We start from the raw sequence: 20,245 nt of genomic DNA, 5'->3' as shown, positions 1-20,245 counted from the left end.
TTTTATAAGATAATTTTAAAAAGCACTGATCAGGGGCGCCTGGGTGGCACAGCGGTTAAGCGTCTGCCTTCGGCTCAGGGCGTGATCCCGGCGTTATGGGATCGAGCCCCACATCAGGCTCCTCCGCTATGAGCCTGCTTCTTCCTCTCCCACTCCCCCTGCTTGTGTTCCCTCTCTCGCTGGCTGTCTCTATCTCTGTCGAATAAATAAACAAAATCTTTAAAAAAAATAAAAAAAAATAAAAAGCACTGATCAGAAAACTAAAAACACACCAAGAAAAATCCAAATAATTATGCTTAAATAAACACTAGTTTCCTTTGTATGTCTGTTTCAAGGCCTATTCAGTTTTGAGAACTAAAATATTAACTTTCAAATGTTCTAAATAAAAGCAGAGGCTGCAGATAACCTATTATTCAGACTTTGAAAAATGCCAAAAGTGCTTCTGTTTTATGTACTTTTTTATGTTTGGCAATAAGAAATAGCATTTACTTGAAAAAAAAAGTAAATTCAAATATTTACAGAAGCTAAAGCATGAAAAACTTTATAAATTAAAAATTTATTACTTAATACGCCCTAAAATAGCCACTTCAGCCATATCATAAAATGACACAAGAGTTCTCATCAGAAAAATCAAATAAGGCAACAGTTATGGGGAACATGGGGGTCCTAACCAAAAACTCCTAGATGAACACTAAAAGAAATGGATAATTTATTTTCCAACTGCTAGAGGGAAAAAATATAACCTAGGAGTAGAGAAGAGATATAAATAAATAATTACAATAAATGCGATTAAGTGCTCTAACAGCGATCAATGTGTATGATAATATTATGACAGCACAGAAGAGGCAGAGGCAAGAATGATTCACTTGGCCTGGAGAAACTTGTATAACTGACCACAGAACAGAGAACAAAGTGGCAACAGGGCAGGTAAAAGCAATGTTAAGAAGATCAATTTTTTGAGAACATCTTATTGCTCCAGACAAGAAACAATGAAGACTGGTGTTAGGGCTGCAGCAAGGGTAAGAAACAGCAGACTTAAAAGGTACACAGAACATTTTTTCTTTTTTCTTTTTTTTTTTTTTTTTAAGAGTGAGAGAGTGCATGCCAGCAGGGGGTAGGGGAGTAGGTAGAAGAGGGAGAGGGAGAGAGAGAATCCCAAGCAAGCACCACACCCAGTGTGGAGCCTGACTCAGGGCTTGATCTCACGACCCTGAGATCATGACCTGAGCCAAAAGCAAGAGTCAGATGCTCAACCAACTGAGCCACCCACGTGCCCCAATACACAGAACTTTTTAAGGCAGTTTTGATTGTCAGATATAGCAGCTGAGAATGAGAATATCTGATGTAATTCTCCACATGAATTTCTAGGATTGAGTGAGAGGGTGTCGGCACTCAGTTAGGTAAGGGCAAAAAGATGCCATTTGGAAGACGACAGTTTTCAGTTGTGGATCAAAAAGAAAGAGGGACATCGGAGAAAAACAGATCTTGTCATCTACACATGATGGTAATTCAAGCAAGGAACATGAGACTGTCAGGGAAATTAAAAGGTTAGAAAAGAATAGGACCAAAGAGGGAACCCTGAAAAAGAGGTTGAAAAGATCAACAAAGGAGAGAAGCCCAAGGTGGAAACTGAAAAGAAATACAAGTTAATAGAAGTTAAGAAACAGAAGCTAAATAGAAGTTAATGCAACCTAAAAGTAGTTTGAGATAAATCAAGACAAAAGTATATTTCAAGAAAGAGAGTATGGTCCACCATGTCAGCAAAACACAACAGTCAAGTTGGTTAAGAATTAAATTGTATCTAATGAACAAGACCTTAGCATAAGCCATTTCAGTGGAATGGGATAGGAAGACAGTACTCATCATACTACCACAGGAAGTGGAGTGAATGGGCGATAGCTAGTGAGAGACAGGAAATACAGACCATTCCATTTTAGAAGATTCTTGTTAATAAATGGAATGCACTTTATTTTTTAACTTCCCACTTATTGAATAGAAACTTAAAAAAAAAGTAGTCATTTTCTACTGTTCTGCAAAGTTATCTAAGTAGTTTTTAATCACTAATTTGTAGATGGTTACTTACGTATTTTTTTAAAATGATCTGTGATTGCTAGTCAACAATCTCTAGGGACTCTACTGCTGTTTTGTAAGAGGAGATTCAGACAAACTAATTTCCTAAACTTTAAAGCTTTCAACTCGTGATACATAGGAACACATCAGGTACGTGTGAAATAATGTATGCTTTGCCTTCACCTTTCATGTCTCTCTAATCCCTCTGGAGACCTACCACATTCTAACTGATTTCAATTATATAGAGGACCAGAAGATCACCAGAAAACTTACCAAATACTGATCTCTAGTTTTAAAAAACAGCATGTAATGCAAATATGAGAACACCACTTCTAGAAATATTTTTCATTTGGCAATATGGTATGCCTTAATACCTCTAAGAATCTACTCTAAAGAAATAATCAGAAATGTGGCAAAAGATTTATATATAAAGATGTTATTATCATTCACAATTACTGAAAACTATATTTTCACTATTGTCAGTAAAAACCGGCAACACTATGAATGATAAGCAGTACTAACTAAATTAACATAGCAACTTCACAGAATAAAATAAAGCAATTAAAAATGCTTTTTACAGGGGCGCCTGGGTGGCACAGCGGTTAAGCGTCTGCCTTCGGCTCAGGGCGTGATCCCGGCATTATGGGATCGAGCCCCACATCAGGCTCCTCTGCTATGAGCCTGCTTCTTCCTCTCCCACTCCCCCTGCTTGTGTTCCCTCTCTCGCTGGCTGTCTCTCTCTGTCAAATAAATAAATAAAATCTTTAAAAAAAAATTTTTTTTTAATAAAATAAAATAAAAATGCTTTTTATAACATTTAAAAATGGGAGAAAGTACCATGTTAAGTGAAAAGGGGATGAAATCAGAACCAAAGGTATATACATGTACACACACATATTTATACAGATATACAGACAAGTGAAAAGTCTTCACAAAAGATCATGGCTTAATTGTAGACTCAAAGAAACAGTATTAGTTCTTTTCAGTCCAATCATTCAAAAAGTAATGACATGTTTAGTAAGCATTTTTTGAAAACATCTAATAAATATACCTGAAGTACGTAGTCGAGGGCTATATGTCGAAAACATTTTCTTGTTGCTGTCAGAATGTTTGTGGCTTCTTCAACTTCGTGCTGTTTGTTTCTTTGTACTTGAGCATTTTTTACTAATGCATTTTCTTTTTCTTCACTGACTTTTTCAAATTGCTTCTTGGCATCTTTGAATTTTCTAAGATCTCTAAAAAATAAAAACAGTAATACTTCCATAAATCCTACTATGCGTGATCTACAAACCACACTTTAAAAAATATCACTCGTTTCTTGTTGAGGGATATTACTGGGCCAAAGGGCATGAATATATTCTTAAAACACACACACATACAATCTTTGGTAAAAGAATTGTATACCCATAAAGGGTAATGGTTTCCATTTCAGTATTCTGAAAAATCTGAAATCCTTGATTCATTAACGATCTTAGATAGGTACTTTTTTCTACCAGAGAACTAGGCAAAATGACCTGAAGACAAATGATTTTAAAATAATAATAATAAAGTAGACCTGAGATAGATTTTAAAGTCTTTGTAAGAAGTCATAAATTTTCACACATACATTCTATAAGGACATTCTGAATGTTAGTCTATTATTTGGAAAGAATCTGTGAGACATCACTAACAGGACAATAAATTCTAACCTACTAAATGGCAGTGCCATTTTTAATAGCTTTTAGTATCTATAATTTATCCTGAATATTGTATCATAACCAACTTTATCTGTAATTTTACATATTCTCGGTCAGGAATTGAAAGAGAAAAACTGAATTATTATTTGGGAAAGGAAAATGTTCCTATATGGAAAGTTCAGATGTTTTTATTTCACAAAATGGCTCACATGTAGATAAAAAAAAATGCACTTTCATGATTCATTCTCATATATTCCATTATCTTCTCTTCAAAGAAAATACCATATTGAGACAACGGAAAACTTAGTCTCAACTAAAATAACTAATAGTATTTCAACCACTTTTGGGGTCTGCTTTGATTTTGAAAGGCCATTAAATTATTTTATTTTTTAATCTATAACAATCCTAGTTATCTATCCTGAATACAAATTTCATAGTATAAATGATTCACTGAAAGGAATGAAGTCTGATTCCCTTATGGAGTAATTCAGGAGGAAATGCAATATACATTTCACAAAGCAAAAAAACAAAAACTCCAATATTTTCAATAAATCACAGTCCATAAAATTCCTCTCAATAGATACCAACTCCCAGACGTGATCATTAACGGGTTGCTTTTCTATTCTCTTCAATGCAATTGACTTACTCTTTAACAAAGTTCTGAAGCTGTGCTTTAATTGATCTCTGAGTTTGGTCAAATAGGATCTAAAAGAAAAATGTAACATTAAACAATTAGAAAAGTAAACAAAAAATAATTTTCATGTAGGTTGATAGATAACACATCCTTCCACCAGTACTCCAATTCTAATAACACCAATATTTCTTAATGAAGACTACATAAAAAATAAGCATTTAAAAAAGAAACTGAAACTGATTTTCAAGCCAATTTCATCTGTCTAAAAGATAAAATTATTTCCAGTTACAGGAAAAATCAAATCTACAACCACTTAAATAGAATGTTCAAACATTAGGAGCAATTTATTTCCTTGATTTTAATTCAAGCTTCATTTGAAAAACAACCTGAAAGAGTAACACAAATTCTTTTTTTTAATAATATTTTTTAATTATATTATGTTAGTCACCATACAGTACATCCCTAGTTTTTGATGTCAGTCACACGATTCATTACTTGTGCATATGAGTAACATAAATTCTACTTCACTTACTACAAGAATTTCTTGGTAGCTCAATTTTTAACTTTTTAAGGGACCTCCACGCTGTTTTCCAGAGTGGCTGTACCAACTTGCATTCCCACCAACAATGTAGGAGGGATCCCCTTTCTCCACATCCTCTCCAACAATTGTTGTTTCTGGGAAGACCTAGAATTTAAATGTTTTAACATTATATAGTCCTTCAACGACTGCTAAGGTTGGAGACCAGAATAAAATTTTATTCCTCGTGACAATATTTTGCCCAACTTAAATAATGCCACATATTAAACTTTAGTAGCTCTATGTGTGGAAAATTTCACTGGGATTGTCATGGAAATTTAGGGTACTTTGATAATTTACAGATTCTCTACATTCAGAGTTTGAAACAGATGTCAGATGAACAGGCACAAAAATCAATAGTCAAAACAAACAAACAAAAAAATCCTATATCCATCTCAATAAAAACAGTACCAATTTCAATCTCTCTAAAATCTTGCTACTAGCAAAATCTCATGCTCTTGCCTAAATACTAAACAACACCACACACACCCACATACACACCACACCTGGATTGAGTACTACAGGATTTAAAAATATGACAATTTAGTTACAGAGAGAAAAAAATTATTTTCTGTAATATGTTAAACCCAAAGTACTAAATCCAAATTAAGCAGAAGAGAGGAAATAATAAAGATGATTGGAAGTCAGCTAAATAGAAAAAGAAAATTGGTAGCCAAAACTCAATGAAACCATAAGCCAGTTCTTTCAGAAGATCTATAAAGTTGATAAACCTCCTGCCAAAGTGATCAAGAAAAAATTTTAAAACACAAACTTCAGGGGCGCCTGGGTGGCTCAGTCAGTTAAGCATCCAACTCTTGATTTTGGCTCAGGTCATGGTCTCAGAGTTCTGAGATCAAGCCTCACACTGGGCTCCATGCTGGGTGTGGAACCTGCTTGAGACTCTCTCTCTCCCTCTCCCTCTGTCCCTCCCCTCAACTCTAGAATCAAAACTTCGAATATCAAGAAGGAGAGAGATGACAACACCACAGATTCTGCAAATACTAATAAGAATAATCAGGGGAACTGGGGAATAATTTTATGCCTATAAATTCAACAGACAGGCTGGGTTAATTCTTTGAAAGACAAAAATGACGAAAGCTCACTCAATAAGAAATCAATAACCTAAACAGAATTAAAGAAATAGAATCTATAGTTAAAAACCTCCCATATCCTATTAAGTTAAAGCTATACTTACATAAAACTTAGCAATCCTACTCCTAGGTACTTGCCCAAGAAAAAAGAAAACTTAGATTTACACCAAAATCTGTATGCAAACATTTATAGCAATTCCATCCCTAATTTCAAAAACTGGAAACAATCCCAAACGTCCTTGAAGAAATAAACTATGGTACATCCATGCAATGGAATACTACTCAGCAATAAAAAGGAACAACTATTAATTCATACAATAACATAGATGAATCTCAATGGATTTAGCTAAGTAAAATAAGTCATATTCAAAAGGCTACAAGCTATATGATTCCATTTATATGATGCTCAGGAGAAGATAAAACTATAGGGATGAAGAATAATAAACCAGAAATTTCTAGTGGTCAGGGGTAGAAGGAAGGGTACTAACAAAGGAGTAAAATAAGGGCATTTTTAGGGTTACTGGAACTGTTATGCATCTAGATTGTGGTATGGAGATCCAACCGTGTTTGTCAAAATTCATAAAGATAATTAATAGTATTTATCACAGAATTAGAACAAATAATCCTAAAATTTAAATGGAACCACAAAAGACCCTAAAGATCCAAAGCAATCTTGCAAAAGAACAAAATTGGAGGCATCACAATCCCAGATTTCAAACTATACTACATACAAAGCTGTAGTAATCAAACAGTATGGTACTAGCGCAAAAACATACACACAGATCAATGGAACAGAATAAAGAGCCCAGAAACAAACTCATATTCAATTAATCTAAGGTAAAGGAGGCAAGAATATACAGCAGAAAAAAAAGAGTCTCTCCAATACATACTGTTGGGAAAACTGGACAGCTACATGCAAAAGACTGAAACTGGACCACTTTCTTACACCATACACAAAAATAAACTCAAAAGAGATTAAAGACCTAAATGTGACACCTGAAACCATAAACATCCTAAAAGAATACACAGGGAGTAAACTCTTGGATACTGGCCTTAGTATTTTTCTGAATCTAACTCCCCAGGCAAGGGAAATAAAAGAAAAATAAACAACTGTGACTACATCAAATTAAAAAGCTTTTGCACAGTGAAGGAAAACATCAATAAAATGAAAAGGCAACATACTGAATGGGAGAAGATATTTGCAAATGATATATCTGATAAGGGGCAAATACCCAAAATACATAAAGAACTCATACACAGGACACCTGGATGGCTTAGTCGGTTAAGCATCCGCCTTCAGCTCAGCTTATGACCTCAGGGTTCTGGGATCAAGCCCCACATCAGGCTCCCCACTCGGTAGGGAGTCTGCTTCTCCCTTTCTCTCTCCCTCTGTGATCTCTCTTGCTCTCTCTCTCTCTCAAATAAATAAAATTAAAAAAAAAAAAAAAAGAACTCATACACAAAACAAACAATCTGGTTTAAAAATTGGCAGAGAACCCGGATAGACTTTTTTCCAGAGAAAATATAGAGATGGCCAACAAACACATGAAAAGATGCTCAACATCACTCATCACCAGGGAAATGCAAATCAAAATCATAATGAGCTATCACCTTACACAAGTCAGTAAGTATCAAAAAGACAAGAACAAGCGTTGGTGAGGATAAAGAAACAAGAGAACCCTCAGTATCCCTCATGAACACGGATGCAAAATTCTTATATAACAATGATATATAATAATAACATATAAAAAGTACAATATATCATAACTAATTGGGATTTATTCTGGGATTGCAAGATTGATTAACAGTCAAAAGTCAATGACTATAATTTACCATGTTAACAAACTAAAACAGAAAAACTATATGGCTATCTCAAAGATACAAAAAAGCATTTGACCAAATCCAACACCCATTCCAGATAAAAAATTCTCAGGAATCCAGAAATAGAAGGGGACTTCCTCGAACTAATAAAAGGCACATATGAAACATCTACAGCTAACATATTTAGTGGTGAAAGGCTTCTTAATGGCAATGATCAAGAACAAGGCAAGAATATCTGCTCTCATCACTTCTATTCAACATTGTACTAGAAATCCTAACAATGCAATCAAGCAAGAAAAATGAAAAAAGGGGAAAATATTAGAAAGGAAGAATATAAAATTACCTTTATCCACAGGTGATATGATTGGATATACAGATAATACTATGGAATTTACAGAAAAGTCTACTAGAACTAATAAGTGTATTTAGCAGGGTCGCAGGAACAAAATCAATATACATAAATCAATGCAATTTCTATATACCAGCAACAACTAATTAGAAACTGACCTTTAAAAAATATTTACAGTAGCATCAAAAAATAGGAAATGCTTAGGGACACATTTGACAAAAGAGAAGACTTGAGCAGTGAAAACTACAAAATATTACTAAGAGAAATTAAAGAAAACTTAATAAATGGAGTGATGTACTGTGTTCATGGATTCAAAGACTCAATATTAGTATGATGTCAATTCTCACCAAATTGATCTATACATCTGATGCAATACCACTCTAAATCCCAGTAAGATTTTCTGTAGAAGCTGAAAATCTGATTCTAAAATTTGTGTGAAAATGTAAAAGACCTAGAATAGCCAAGCCAATTTTGAAAAAAAGGAACAAAGCTGGAATAGCTTACACTACCTGACTTCAAGGCTTACTACGAAAGCCACGGTAATCAAGGCTACTGTGCTATTAGAATAAAGATAAGCAAAAAGATCAGTAAAACAAAATAGAGCCCAAAAATGACCCACACGTTTTATTATACAAAAGGTGCCAATGGTGCGACAGCGCTGGTGGTATACTGGTGAGCGTAGCCACCTTCCAAAAGGTGCCAATATGAGAAAGATAATTTTTTGAGCAAATGGTATTAGAACAAACAACTGAAGAGCCATATGCTGAAAAAAATAAATCTTGACCCTTACCATGTAAACATACAGAAAATTTAACTCAGAATGGATCACAGATCTAAACACAGAATAAACTGGCAAACATTTCTTGGTAGAACACAAAAAGAAAACTAAAAAAGAAATCAATAAATTGACAATCAAAACTAAAAACTATTGCTCTTCAAAAGATATGGTTATAAAAGTGAAACAGACAAGCCAAAGCCTGGGAGAAAATATCTGCAAAACATTTATCTGACAAAAAAACATAACCCGAATACAGAAAGAACTCTTACTACTATATAACAATAATATTTTACAAATCCAAAAATTTTTAATGGGCAAAAGATCTGAAATTTCACCAAAGAAGATACATTAATGGAAAATACACGCAAAAAAAAAAAAAGATGCTCAGCATCATTAATTATTAAGAAAATGCAAATTAAAACCATGATAAATTTAAAAAGAGTGAACACACCAAGTGTGTTGATTGTGTGAAGCAATTAGAACTCTCACACATGGCTGCTATAAAATATATAGTCAACTTCGGAAAACAATTTCCAAATTTTGGGAGGTTTCCTTTAATTTCTTTAAAGAAGTTAAATTTTTTTTAAAAACTCAACATAGGAAAGAATATTAACATTATTACTATAAACAATAATAATAAAATAAGTTCTTTTCTCTTCCCTTAATTTTTCTTAGCACTGTTTTGTAGTCCTCACTATACAAATAGTTTCGTAAAAAGTTAAACATAATCCTACCTTATGAATTAGCCATTCTTCTTCTATTTACACAAAAGAAATAAATGTATATACCTATCTAAACTTTTACATATATTTTTATAAGCAGCTCTATTGTAGTAGCCAAAACCCAGAAACAACTCAAGTGTTCATTGTGGTAGCTTTAAAATATGTCCACAAATTCTTTTTTTTTTTAATGATTTTTTATTATATTATGTTAGTCACCATACAGTACCATCCCCGGTTTCCGATGTAAAGCTCGATGATTCATTAGTTGCGTATAACACCCAGTGCACCATGCAATACGTGCCCTCCTTACTACCCATCACCGGTCTATCCCATTCCCCCACCCCCCTCCCCTCTGAGGCCCTCAATTTGTTTCTCATAGTCCATAGTCTCTCATGTTTCATTCCCCCTTCTGATTACCCCCCCTTTCTTTATCCCTTTCTTCCCCTACCGATCATCCTAGTTCTTATGTTCCATAGATGAGAGAAATCATATGATAGTTGTCTTTCTCCGCTTGGCTTATTTCTCTTAGCATTATCTCCTCCAGTGCCGTCCATGTTGCAGCAAATGTTGAGAATTCGTTCTTTCTGATAGCTGAGTAATATTCCATTGTATATATGGACCACAACTTCTTAATCCAGTCATCTGTTAAAGGGCATCTCGGCTCCTTCCATGATTTAGCTATTGTGTCCACAAATTCTTTAACACTTCTCCCTTCAGAAGTGGAGTCTGACACTTCTCACCTTGAGAATAGGCTGGTTATAGTGCCCTACTTCTAACAAATGGTAACTTTACCTAGGTTTTAGATCAAAAAAATTGTTTTATCCTCAGAATTGAGTACATCTCAGGTCTTGTCTTTTGTTTCTATACCACAAAACCTGGAATGCTATAATAAAGCCACAGTGTGACACTTGGCGTGGGGGGGCGGTGAGGGAAGCTACCAACACAAAAGCTAAGGTTCAGTTCCATTTCTGGACATTAACAGTATTATTCCTAACGACATATGTATATAACAAATAATCAACAATGTATCATTTGACCTATCTGCTAATTATAAAAGGATCTGACTTGAGTGCACAGAAAATATACAGCTGTTTAAAACTAATGGCTTTGGGCACCTGGGTAGCTCAGTCGGTTAAGCAGCAGACTCTTGATTTCAGCTCAGATCATGATCTCAGGATTGTAGGATCAAGCCCCAAGTTGGGCTCCACACTCAGGGCAGTATGCCAGAGGGGAGTCTGCTCGAGGATTCTCTCTCTCCCTCTGCCCCCTGCCAATTGCACTCTCTCTCTCTCTCTCAAATCAATCCTTAAAACCGATGGCTTATACTCAGGTGTATTCCCCATTCATGTCTGGACCTAGTTAAAGCAAGACTATCTCACCTGCTTTCGGGAAAGGATGAAAGCTGAAGTGCACTTTACACATGGCAAAAGGTACTCTAGGAAGGTTAGTAGAAGACAGGTTACACATCCATAGTTGGCACTGAAAAGTTTCCAGGTCTTACCATTTAGGTCCCATTGGTTCAAAGTATAAATTTTGTAGTTTAAAGTCTGTCTTCCATTTAAATATTATTTAACTACCAAAGCACTCTCTTCTATAATTCTACAGGACATAATCTCATTAGGCCTGTAAAAAGGCCAATTATAAATCAAGAGGACTCTTCTTTTGACATTATCAGGAACAGGTCCCAATATGCAAATGATTGTTTATTATTTGTTCCTCTTTTTCTACATTCTCTGCTTGTCCTAACCTAACCATTTCTCTAAATTCTTCTTTCTCCCTTCATTCCTCTATAGCAGTGATTCTTCGCTAGCTTATCACGGGGAAAGCAAACAGAAAACACCAAGGTCCAAACTTGTTGAAGAAAGATAGAATCCTTAGGGTGCCCGGGTGGCTCAGTCAGTTGAGTATCCAACTTTTGATTTCAGCTCAGGTCATGATCTCAGATAGGGGGATCGAGCCCCACCTCCAGCTCCATGCCTAACACTGAGTCTGCTTAAGATTCTCTCCCTCTCCCTCTACCCTCCCTTCCCCCCCCCACACGTGCGCACATACATGCATGCTCACTCTCTCTCTCAAAAAAAAAAAAAAACTATATTTTTATTAAATTTGCTAGGTGATTCTATTACTTCAAGTTTAAGACAAACTGCTCTAACCCAGAAGTTCTTAAATTGGTTGCACATTAGAATAATCGGGGGAACTTTTAAATACCCTAATGCTGATACTTAGAAACACTAGTGAGACTCAAGAATCAGTATATTTAAAGTTCCCCAGGCATGAACCAGCATTATTCATATCACCTGGATGCTTGTTAGAAAAGAAGAATTTCCAAAACCACTCCAGACTTACAGAATCAGAGTCTGCATTGACCAAGATTTCCAAGTAGTTTGTTTGGGGGAAGCAATACACTATTTCTCAAACTAGGCTATACCCTGGAATGACCGGGGGACCTCTGAAAATTACTGATGCCTGTTCCTACTTCCTGAGATTCTGCTTTTAACTAGTCTAGGTTGCAGCTTTGGTTCATCCACTACCACTCCACTGAGAAAAATTCATCAAGGTAACTAGTCTTGAAATCACCTTCACTAAAGCAGAAAAAGGTCTCTCTTCAGTGGGTGTCATGACAGATACAGTCCCTGGAAGTGGGCAAAAATAAAGGAGTCCTTTAGAGCAGAGGTCAGCACATTTTTTCTATAGAAGACTAGACAGTATTTTGTGGGTCATGTGGTCTTTGTCACAACTACTCTTTTTGTAGTAGCCATAGACAATACAGAAGCAAATGAATGTGTTCCAATGAAACTCTGTATGCCAAAGGGGGGTGATGGGCTAGAGCTGACCTTCAAACCAAAGTCTGACAACCCCTGCTCTAGTGCAGTGCTTCTCAAACTTTACCTCAGAATGGCCTAGAAGGCTTGTTCAAACAGATGGCTGGCTCCCGGCCTCAGAATTGCTGATTCGGTAGATCTGGGTGAACTCTGAGAAGCTCAAATCCTAACAAGTCCCCAGGTGATGCTGATGCTGTTAGTCCACGGATCACAATCCAAGAATCACTGATTTAAAGTAGTGGTTCTCAAACTTTACTACATGTCAGAATCACCTAGAGAAATTTTTAAAATTCTGATGCTATACTCCAGATAACATAAATCAAAATCTCTGGGGATGGGGACAAATTTTCTACTGTAAAGGTTCCAAACATTTGGGTTATGGCACACACTAGTGGTAAGTTCAAAGATACAGTAGACTGTACATATAGATGGCCACCAACAATTCATCTCATCCCTCCATCTGCACTGTACTCTCCCACCAAAAGGCAGCGTTTATTTCCCTTTACACTGAATCTGGAGTAGCCCTGCGTCTTGCTTTGACCAAAAGAATGTAGCAGAAATGATTCTGTGTGATTTCCAGGCCTAGGCCTTAAGAAAAGCCAGCTATTACATTAAGAATTCTGACTACCCTGCTGGAGAGAGACCACATTATAAGAGAAAATCCCCAGGGAATGAAAGACTCCAAAGGGCAGGAGAAGCCTGGCCAATCCCAGCCATTCTAGCCACCCCAGGTTAGGCACCAGACATGCTGCATCCTCTAGCCACACACAAGCCACTCAGCCAACAGCAACTGACACAGAGACAAGCTGCCCCCCTCCAAGCCCTACCCAAACACATGACAGTAGTTGTTTTAAGTCACTAAATTTTGGGGTGGTTGTTAAACAGCCAGAGATAAATAAGATGTCAACAGTCTTACATAAGATATTAGTGTTCATATGGGGGTTTTTTTGGTGTTTTTTTTTTTTTCTTTTTTTTTTAAGAGAGGGAGCAATGAGGGAGAGGGAAAGGGAGAGAGAGAATCTTAAGCAGACTCCACACTCAGCACAGAGCCCAACACCGGGCTCAATCTCACAACTGTGAGATCATGACCTGAACTGATATCAAGAGTCAGATGCTTAACCAACTCAGCCACCCAGGCACACCAGTGTTCGTAAGTTTTCACAGTGATTTAAGAAGTTGTAAACTATTTGGTATAACCATTCAGAAATTACCAACTGCTAAAATTATATTCTTGCTAAAATTATATTTTAATATTATTTGTCTGACTTGCTCTGTAAAGTATTTAAATGCAGTAATTACTACTTTAACAAAATTATGTAACTTTCCCCCTGGTGTTACCATTTGAACCATCCAAAACTATTTTAGTCACAATTTATTTGTCATCACTTCTTGGCTTTGTACCCACTGTTAAATATTTCATCTTTCTTCGGCTCTTATTTTCACAAATTTTTGCTATTAATACGCTCTTATTTTTCGCATTCCTCCTACTTATAAGGTATGTATGATTGTTTCTTTAGCATCAGCGTTATGAACTATTTCTATTAGAATACAATCAATCATTTTTTTTTACTATTCTTGATATTTATTATTGGCTTTTGATGTTAATTAGCTAAACTCTGACTCTTCAAGAAATTTCATTTTATTTTTAATTATTAAATAACATTTACTTCTGAAGATGAAATTAAATATACAAAATCTGTTGTAATGAGCACTGAGTGTTACATGTAAGTGATGAATCACTAAAGTCCACTCCTGAAACTAACCTTACACTATGTTAACTAACTGGAATTTAAAGAAACACTTGAAATAAACACATAAATGCACATAATCATTTAAATGGGATTTTAGGCATTTGCAGATTTTAAAACACTTTGAAAATTTGATTTTCTCGGGCGCCTGGGTGGCTCAGTTGGTTGAGCGTCTGCCTTTGGCTCGGGTCATGATCCCAGGGTTCTAGGATGGAGCCTCACGTCAGGCTCCCTGCTCGCGGGGAGCCTGCTTCTCCCTCTCCCACCACCCTGTACTCTCTCTCTCTCACACATAAACTCTTTAAAAAAAAAAGAAAATTTTATTTTCTGATCATACATAAGAGTAACATTTATTGCATTAACTGAGTTAGTATTTCCTATTTTACTTACTAATTGTTCATTTTATTATCTTCCAACATAATTTATTTTAAAACATTTTAAGAATGCAGAAAAGTATATACACACATATCTAATTCTGAATCTTAAGACATATTGTTTCATTTTCATACTTAAATGGATTTTTTACTGATTGTTCTTTTCCCACCATAATGGACAAATTTTTCAATAAATAGTGCTGGAAAGTGATTACATTCAGAATACAAACACAATGGTCCAAATCCTCTTCTTTGACCTATCTTTTTATATCAAAGTTATTAAATGAATCAACGGTAGAAGCAAATCGTACAGGACTTCAACACAAAACATCCATTTCATACAGAAAGATCTGTACTCTAAACTTCTGCAAACACAAAATAAGAAACAAAGTTCTTTTATGAGATTAGTCACAACAATATCAGATTAAGAAACTAGTTACAAAGAAAAAAGAAGCTAGTTACAAGACTACCCAATTAAGAACTAGAGCCAGACTGTCTCATACAATTGCACAATTGCACAATATATTAGCTTGCAAGGAGAATGTCAAAACTTCATAATTTCCAAACAGGCAAAGGAAATTAAAAAGGTACCACATTTGAATAACAGAACAGATGCATTCGACAGCATGCCAAATAAACACAGCAGAATCACTAATCCAGAAGAAAATGTTATCAAAAGTGTTTATTGCTGAAGGATGACTCTATGTGTTATGGACTGCCCTCAAGTTAACAGCAATGGCTGAAACGTCTGAATAGATTAGTTTGCAAAGCCACCGACTGTTTTCGCAAAGTACCGAAACAAACTCCTAGGGATGAAATACTCAAAACGCTAGAAGAAAACTCTAAAACAAAAAAGATTATATTATGGAGACGTTCTAATGTTGCATACCAATAGTCCTGTCACAATGACAGCAAGATATAAATGTGCACTAAAAATACATTTGGAAAACTGTGAAGACCTAGTAACACATTATTTCACAAAGGATCCCTCATAAAGTAAAAGTTTGCACGTAGATATAAATTCCAAAGTAAATGTTACCAAAATAATGTATGAATCTAAACAAAGTATTCAAAACCTTTGGTTCATCCATTTTTAGCTTTTTGGTAAAGAAAGGATATGAGAATATCACTCTCCGCTGTTTCATACAAAATGTATTGGCTGTCCAAAGGAAGAACTGTGCCTCCTAAGTTTGTAAGTTAAAAGTAGAATTCAAGAAGTTTAGGAGGAATAAATCTCAACTTGCAGATTCAGTTAATGCTAGTTACTGACTTTAAATATGGCTTAAGTAGCATTCCGCGATCTGATGAACTTATTTCAAGCAATCCTTGATACATATGACAATTAACATACACTGACAAAATGTGGGTTCAGAATGTTGGAAAGGAGAGGCTGAGAATGAATCACTAGGGAGTCAGTGCTATAATCTACCGCCACGAAGAGAATTATTAAAAGTTAATTAAGGTTTAAAGGAAGAAAAAAGTAGGTAGACCAACTTCTGTGTATACCTGCGAAAAAGGTTCACCATTACTTTATTCAAAATCTATTCAGTTTATCCAGAAAAATGCAAGCATTACATATGTCAATGAAAGAAAAAAAAAAAGAGCACTTCAACTTAATGAATGATTGCTCCTTTAAAGCACAACTTAAAGAGACAGAATTACTTAAATTCTAATTACATGGGATAATGAAGGTCCTATCAGTCAGGGGGAAAGGGCAAAATAAACTCCTATCAATCAGGAGCAAAGGGCAATAAATACTTGCCTGCCTTTCACCAATAAGCCTACTAATGCAGACGACATACCCATCAATGACAATGACCAAGACTTTGAAAAGATCATCAATTTTAAAATCTTAATCAGGAATTGCCTGAAAACTATTTCATGCGTAAGACCAATTTCATTAAAAAGTTATGTTCTAGGGAAGCCAGTTTCTCATTAAATATTTTTATTTAATATATTCATTTAGTATTAAATATTCTCAAGTTTCTCATTAAAACATTTTTTAGGGTACCTGGGTGGCTCAGTCAGTTAAGTTTCTGCCTTCAGCTCAGGTCATGATGATTCCAGAGTTCTGGGATCAAGTCCCATATCAGGCTCCCTGCTCAGTGGGGAATCAGCTTCTTCCTCTCCCTCTGTCCCTCCTTACTTGTGTGCACGCACGCGCACTCTCTCTTTCTCTCTCAAATAAATAAAAGCTTTAAATATATATATGATGTATTATACGGTGACTAACATAACATTATAAAATATATATATTAAATATTTAGAAATGTTATACACATTCAGAATGTAATATCTTCCCTAATACTATGTGTTTTAACATAATTGTATAAAAAAGAAATTTTTATTTATTAAATATTTTAATTTATTAAATAAATAACTTTTAACATAATTCCATTTTAAAAATCTAAGCATTTTTCACCAACACCCAGATAGGACATGACACTTTCATGAAACCATCTATTGAGTAAATGAGTAGACAGCTATAATATGGAAACTCAAACTCGCAAAAACACAAAGAAAAAGGGTTACACATTTTTTTAGAATTTATGCAGCAATTCAACCTTAAAATTTCCTCCAGCAAAGATAATAATCAAATAAATATTCCAAGTTCCTTACAGCAACAGCAAATTAGAATTCAAGAATGTCATCAGTGAAGTTATAGAAATCTCTATGCTCCAGAAAAAACAAATCAGTATTCAAGCTAACTCCAGTACATAATAGAATGTAGCACACATGACCTGCTCTGGAAAAGTCATGAGTTGGCATCTTATAAAGACATGAGTTAAAGAGCAACCCTAGAAAATTCTCATTCTGTAAAGAATAAGGAACAGTAATATCTATTTTTACAGACGAAATAAACCACAAAAGAATCCGAATAATTTTTTTAAATGACGAGATAATCTAATTCCAATCTATGTTTAATCTTACTTGGCTAAAAACCCAAATGGCGCTATTACTTCAAACATTTACTTAACCCAAAAAGTTATTCATAAATGACATCCGTAGCCTATCCAGCTTTTTAACCAGACACAAACTGATACACCAAAACCTAAGGTTACAAAGTCTGCTATAGACTGTGAGCAGATTCCAGTGTTTATTACATTTTAGAAAGCAGTTTGTCATATCCTATAAAGCCTCCTTCACCCTGTAATGCTATGTAATTAAAATTCATTGTAGAAAATGCTACTAAAATAAAGCATTTCATGTAGCTAGGTTTTTCCCACATTTTAACAAATGGCTCTGAGATCATAATTAAATCTTATAATAAATAATGCTTTGTAATCTTAGAATGTATATAACTAAAAGTCATCTAGTAAAGCCCATTCATTTTACAGAGGAGGAGCATGAAGCTCAAAAAAATTAAATGATCTCCCCAGGATAAGAATTATGCAAGTACTAGGGATATTACAGTAAACAAGAGATGTGTCACTCCTATCTATATTCTAGTTAAAGTGAAGTATGCAATATTATGATGGAGGAAGAATCCTTGCCTCATATATAAGAACTCTGATTCAAGTACACACAAGTCACTCCTCCTGGGAAAAATTAAAAGTACTTGTTAACAAGAAACAAAAAGGCCAGGTAAAGCAGACAGCATAGTAACTATAAAAGGAAAGGATATTAAAGTAAACCAAGGTCTTACAATTTCATACCTGTATCTATTAGTAGGAAAATTTCTGAGATGCTATAAAAAATATGCAAATAAAATTAGAAAGGCACTGGACATCTGAGTGTAGTTTCAGAGTTTGCTATATATACATATATAGTATATATACAGACACAAGCTGACCGACCTATAGCCTTAAGACCTCTGAGCAGACAGGCAGACAAAGAGTAATCTCCTGTTGGTTTGCAAATTATTTTTTTAAATACTTTATTTTATTTATTTATTTGAGAGAGGGAGAGAGAGCACGCACACACAAGCAGCGGGGAGGGGGAGAGGCAGAGGGAGAAGCAGACTCCCCGCTAAGCAGGAAGCCCGACGCAGAGCTTGATCCCAGGACCCTGAGATCAGGACCTGAGCTGAAGGCAGAAACTTAACCCGCCACCAGGCACCCCATTTTGCCAATTATTTTTAAAGCAACATAAATTTTACAGTCAAAACAGAGATCCTGAAGTTTTTCAAGTGCCAGAAACAATAAAACAAAAAAGTTTAAACATTGCTTTTAATATCTACCCAGTGTGTGCTGTCACTGATTTAACACATTTTTATTCATTTAATGACTATAAAAAAACACTTAAGACTTTTAATAACTTCATAACCTCGGTGTCCTTAACTCTGCCATGAGTAACTACTTTCTACAAGAATCTTCTAGGTGGTAGTAGCAGAGATTAATACAACAAAGTGCCTGCAGTCATGGAACTTAGAATGGATAATACATTAAGTACATACATACATTTAAGAACCAGACCACATATCTGTATATCATCTATGTGTGCGTGCACACTCACATGTGTGTATGTGTACGTGTATAAAAAACAGAGTAAAATGACATAAAGTGACTGTAGGGCAGTCAAGGAAGATTTCTCTGAGAGGTTGTGACCTAAATAAAGTGAAGGAGATCATAGGAAGAGAAGTAATATTGTAAGGAAAACAGCCACACAGAGATACGAAGGAAGAACATTCTGCACAGAATAGATAGCAAGTGCAAAGGCCCTAAGATGAGAACTACTTGGTATGTTAAAAAACAACAAAGAGTCCAAGTAGCTACAGCCAAGTAGAGAGTAGAGATAAGATCAGGGAGTTAGCAAAAGTCTGACCATAGCTTGGTATGACTGTAACAGATTTTACTCTGACTGTGATGGGAAGCTAGAACAGTAGAATGCTGTTAATTAATTTATATTTTTACACTTCTTCCTGACATGGTGCCTGGGTGGTTGAGTCGGTTAACCATCCAACTCTTGATTTTGGCTGCGGTCATGATCTCAGGGTCGTGAGATCAAGCCCCACATCGGGCTCTGTACTGAATGTGGAGCCTGCTTAAAATTCTCTCTCTTCCTCTCCCTCTGTCCCCCAACCCACTCACTCACGTTCTTGCTCTCAAAAATAAATAAAATAAAATAAAATAAAATAAAATAAAATAAAATAAAATAAAATAAAATAAAATAAAATAAAAAAATAAAATAAAAGTTCTTCCTGGCTGCTGTATACAGAACTCATTGAGGAAGGGCAAGAAAAGAGCATAAGTTGGGAGGCTATGATATAATCCTAAACAAGAGGTGGTAGTAGTTTAGACTTGGAGGTGACAGAGAAACTACTGTTAGATTTGGGGTATATTTTGCTAAGATATTGGATATGGAGAATATGGAAAAAAGAGAAGTCATATAAGAAGTTTTAAGGATAAAAATTATTAAGTTGCACAATAATTTGCCTGCCAAAAATATTTTTTTTCCTCAGTGCTATTGGTTTTTATTATTAAAGCCAAGATTGGAAAACAGCTATTCTGCCACCATGCCATGACCCTCCCACCTACTTCCACATTTATCCTGTTATGTCCTGTGAAAGTGAAAACTAGATTTGTCTGGAAAAGACTCAGAAATGCTCATGCCCGCCAAAAATATTTTCAAATTATAGCCTTT

At 35.2% G+C, this 20,245-nt stretch overlaps 1 protein-coding gene across 3 annotated transcripts in view; it reads right to left on the bottom strand.

The window, feature by feature from the left end:
• Positions 1-20,245, bottom strand: part of ACAP2 (ArfGAP with coiled-coil, ankyrin repeat and PH domains 2) — a 140,201-nt gene that overhangs the window by 54,825 nt on the left and 65,131 nt on the right. For all 3 annotated transcript variants that reach the window (XM_040621408.1, XM_040621409.1, XM_040621410.1), the window contains 2 exons: positions 4,393-4,451; positions 3,122-3,305 (listed from right to left, as the gene is read on the bottom strand). In XM_040621408.1, the coding sequence (XP_040477342.1) occupies positions 3,122-3,305; positions 4,393-4,451 (243 nt within the window). The remainder of the gene's footprint in view (positions 1-3,121; positions 3,306-4,392; positions 4,452-20,245) is intronic.

Source organism: Ursus maritimus, unplaced genomic scaffold (genome assembly GCF_017311325.1).
Source record: "Ursus maritimus isolate PB19 unplaced genomic scaffold, ASM1731132v1 scaffold_4, whole genome shotgun sequence".
NCBI lineage: Eukaryota > Metazoa > Chordata > Mammalia > Carnivora > Ursidae > Ursus > Ursus maritimus.
Note: the sequence above shows the minus strand (reverse complement) of the source record. Positions and strands in the feature narration are given on the sequence as shown.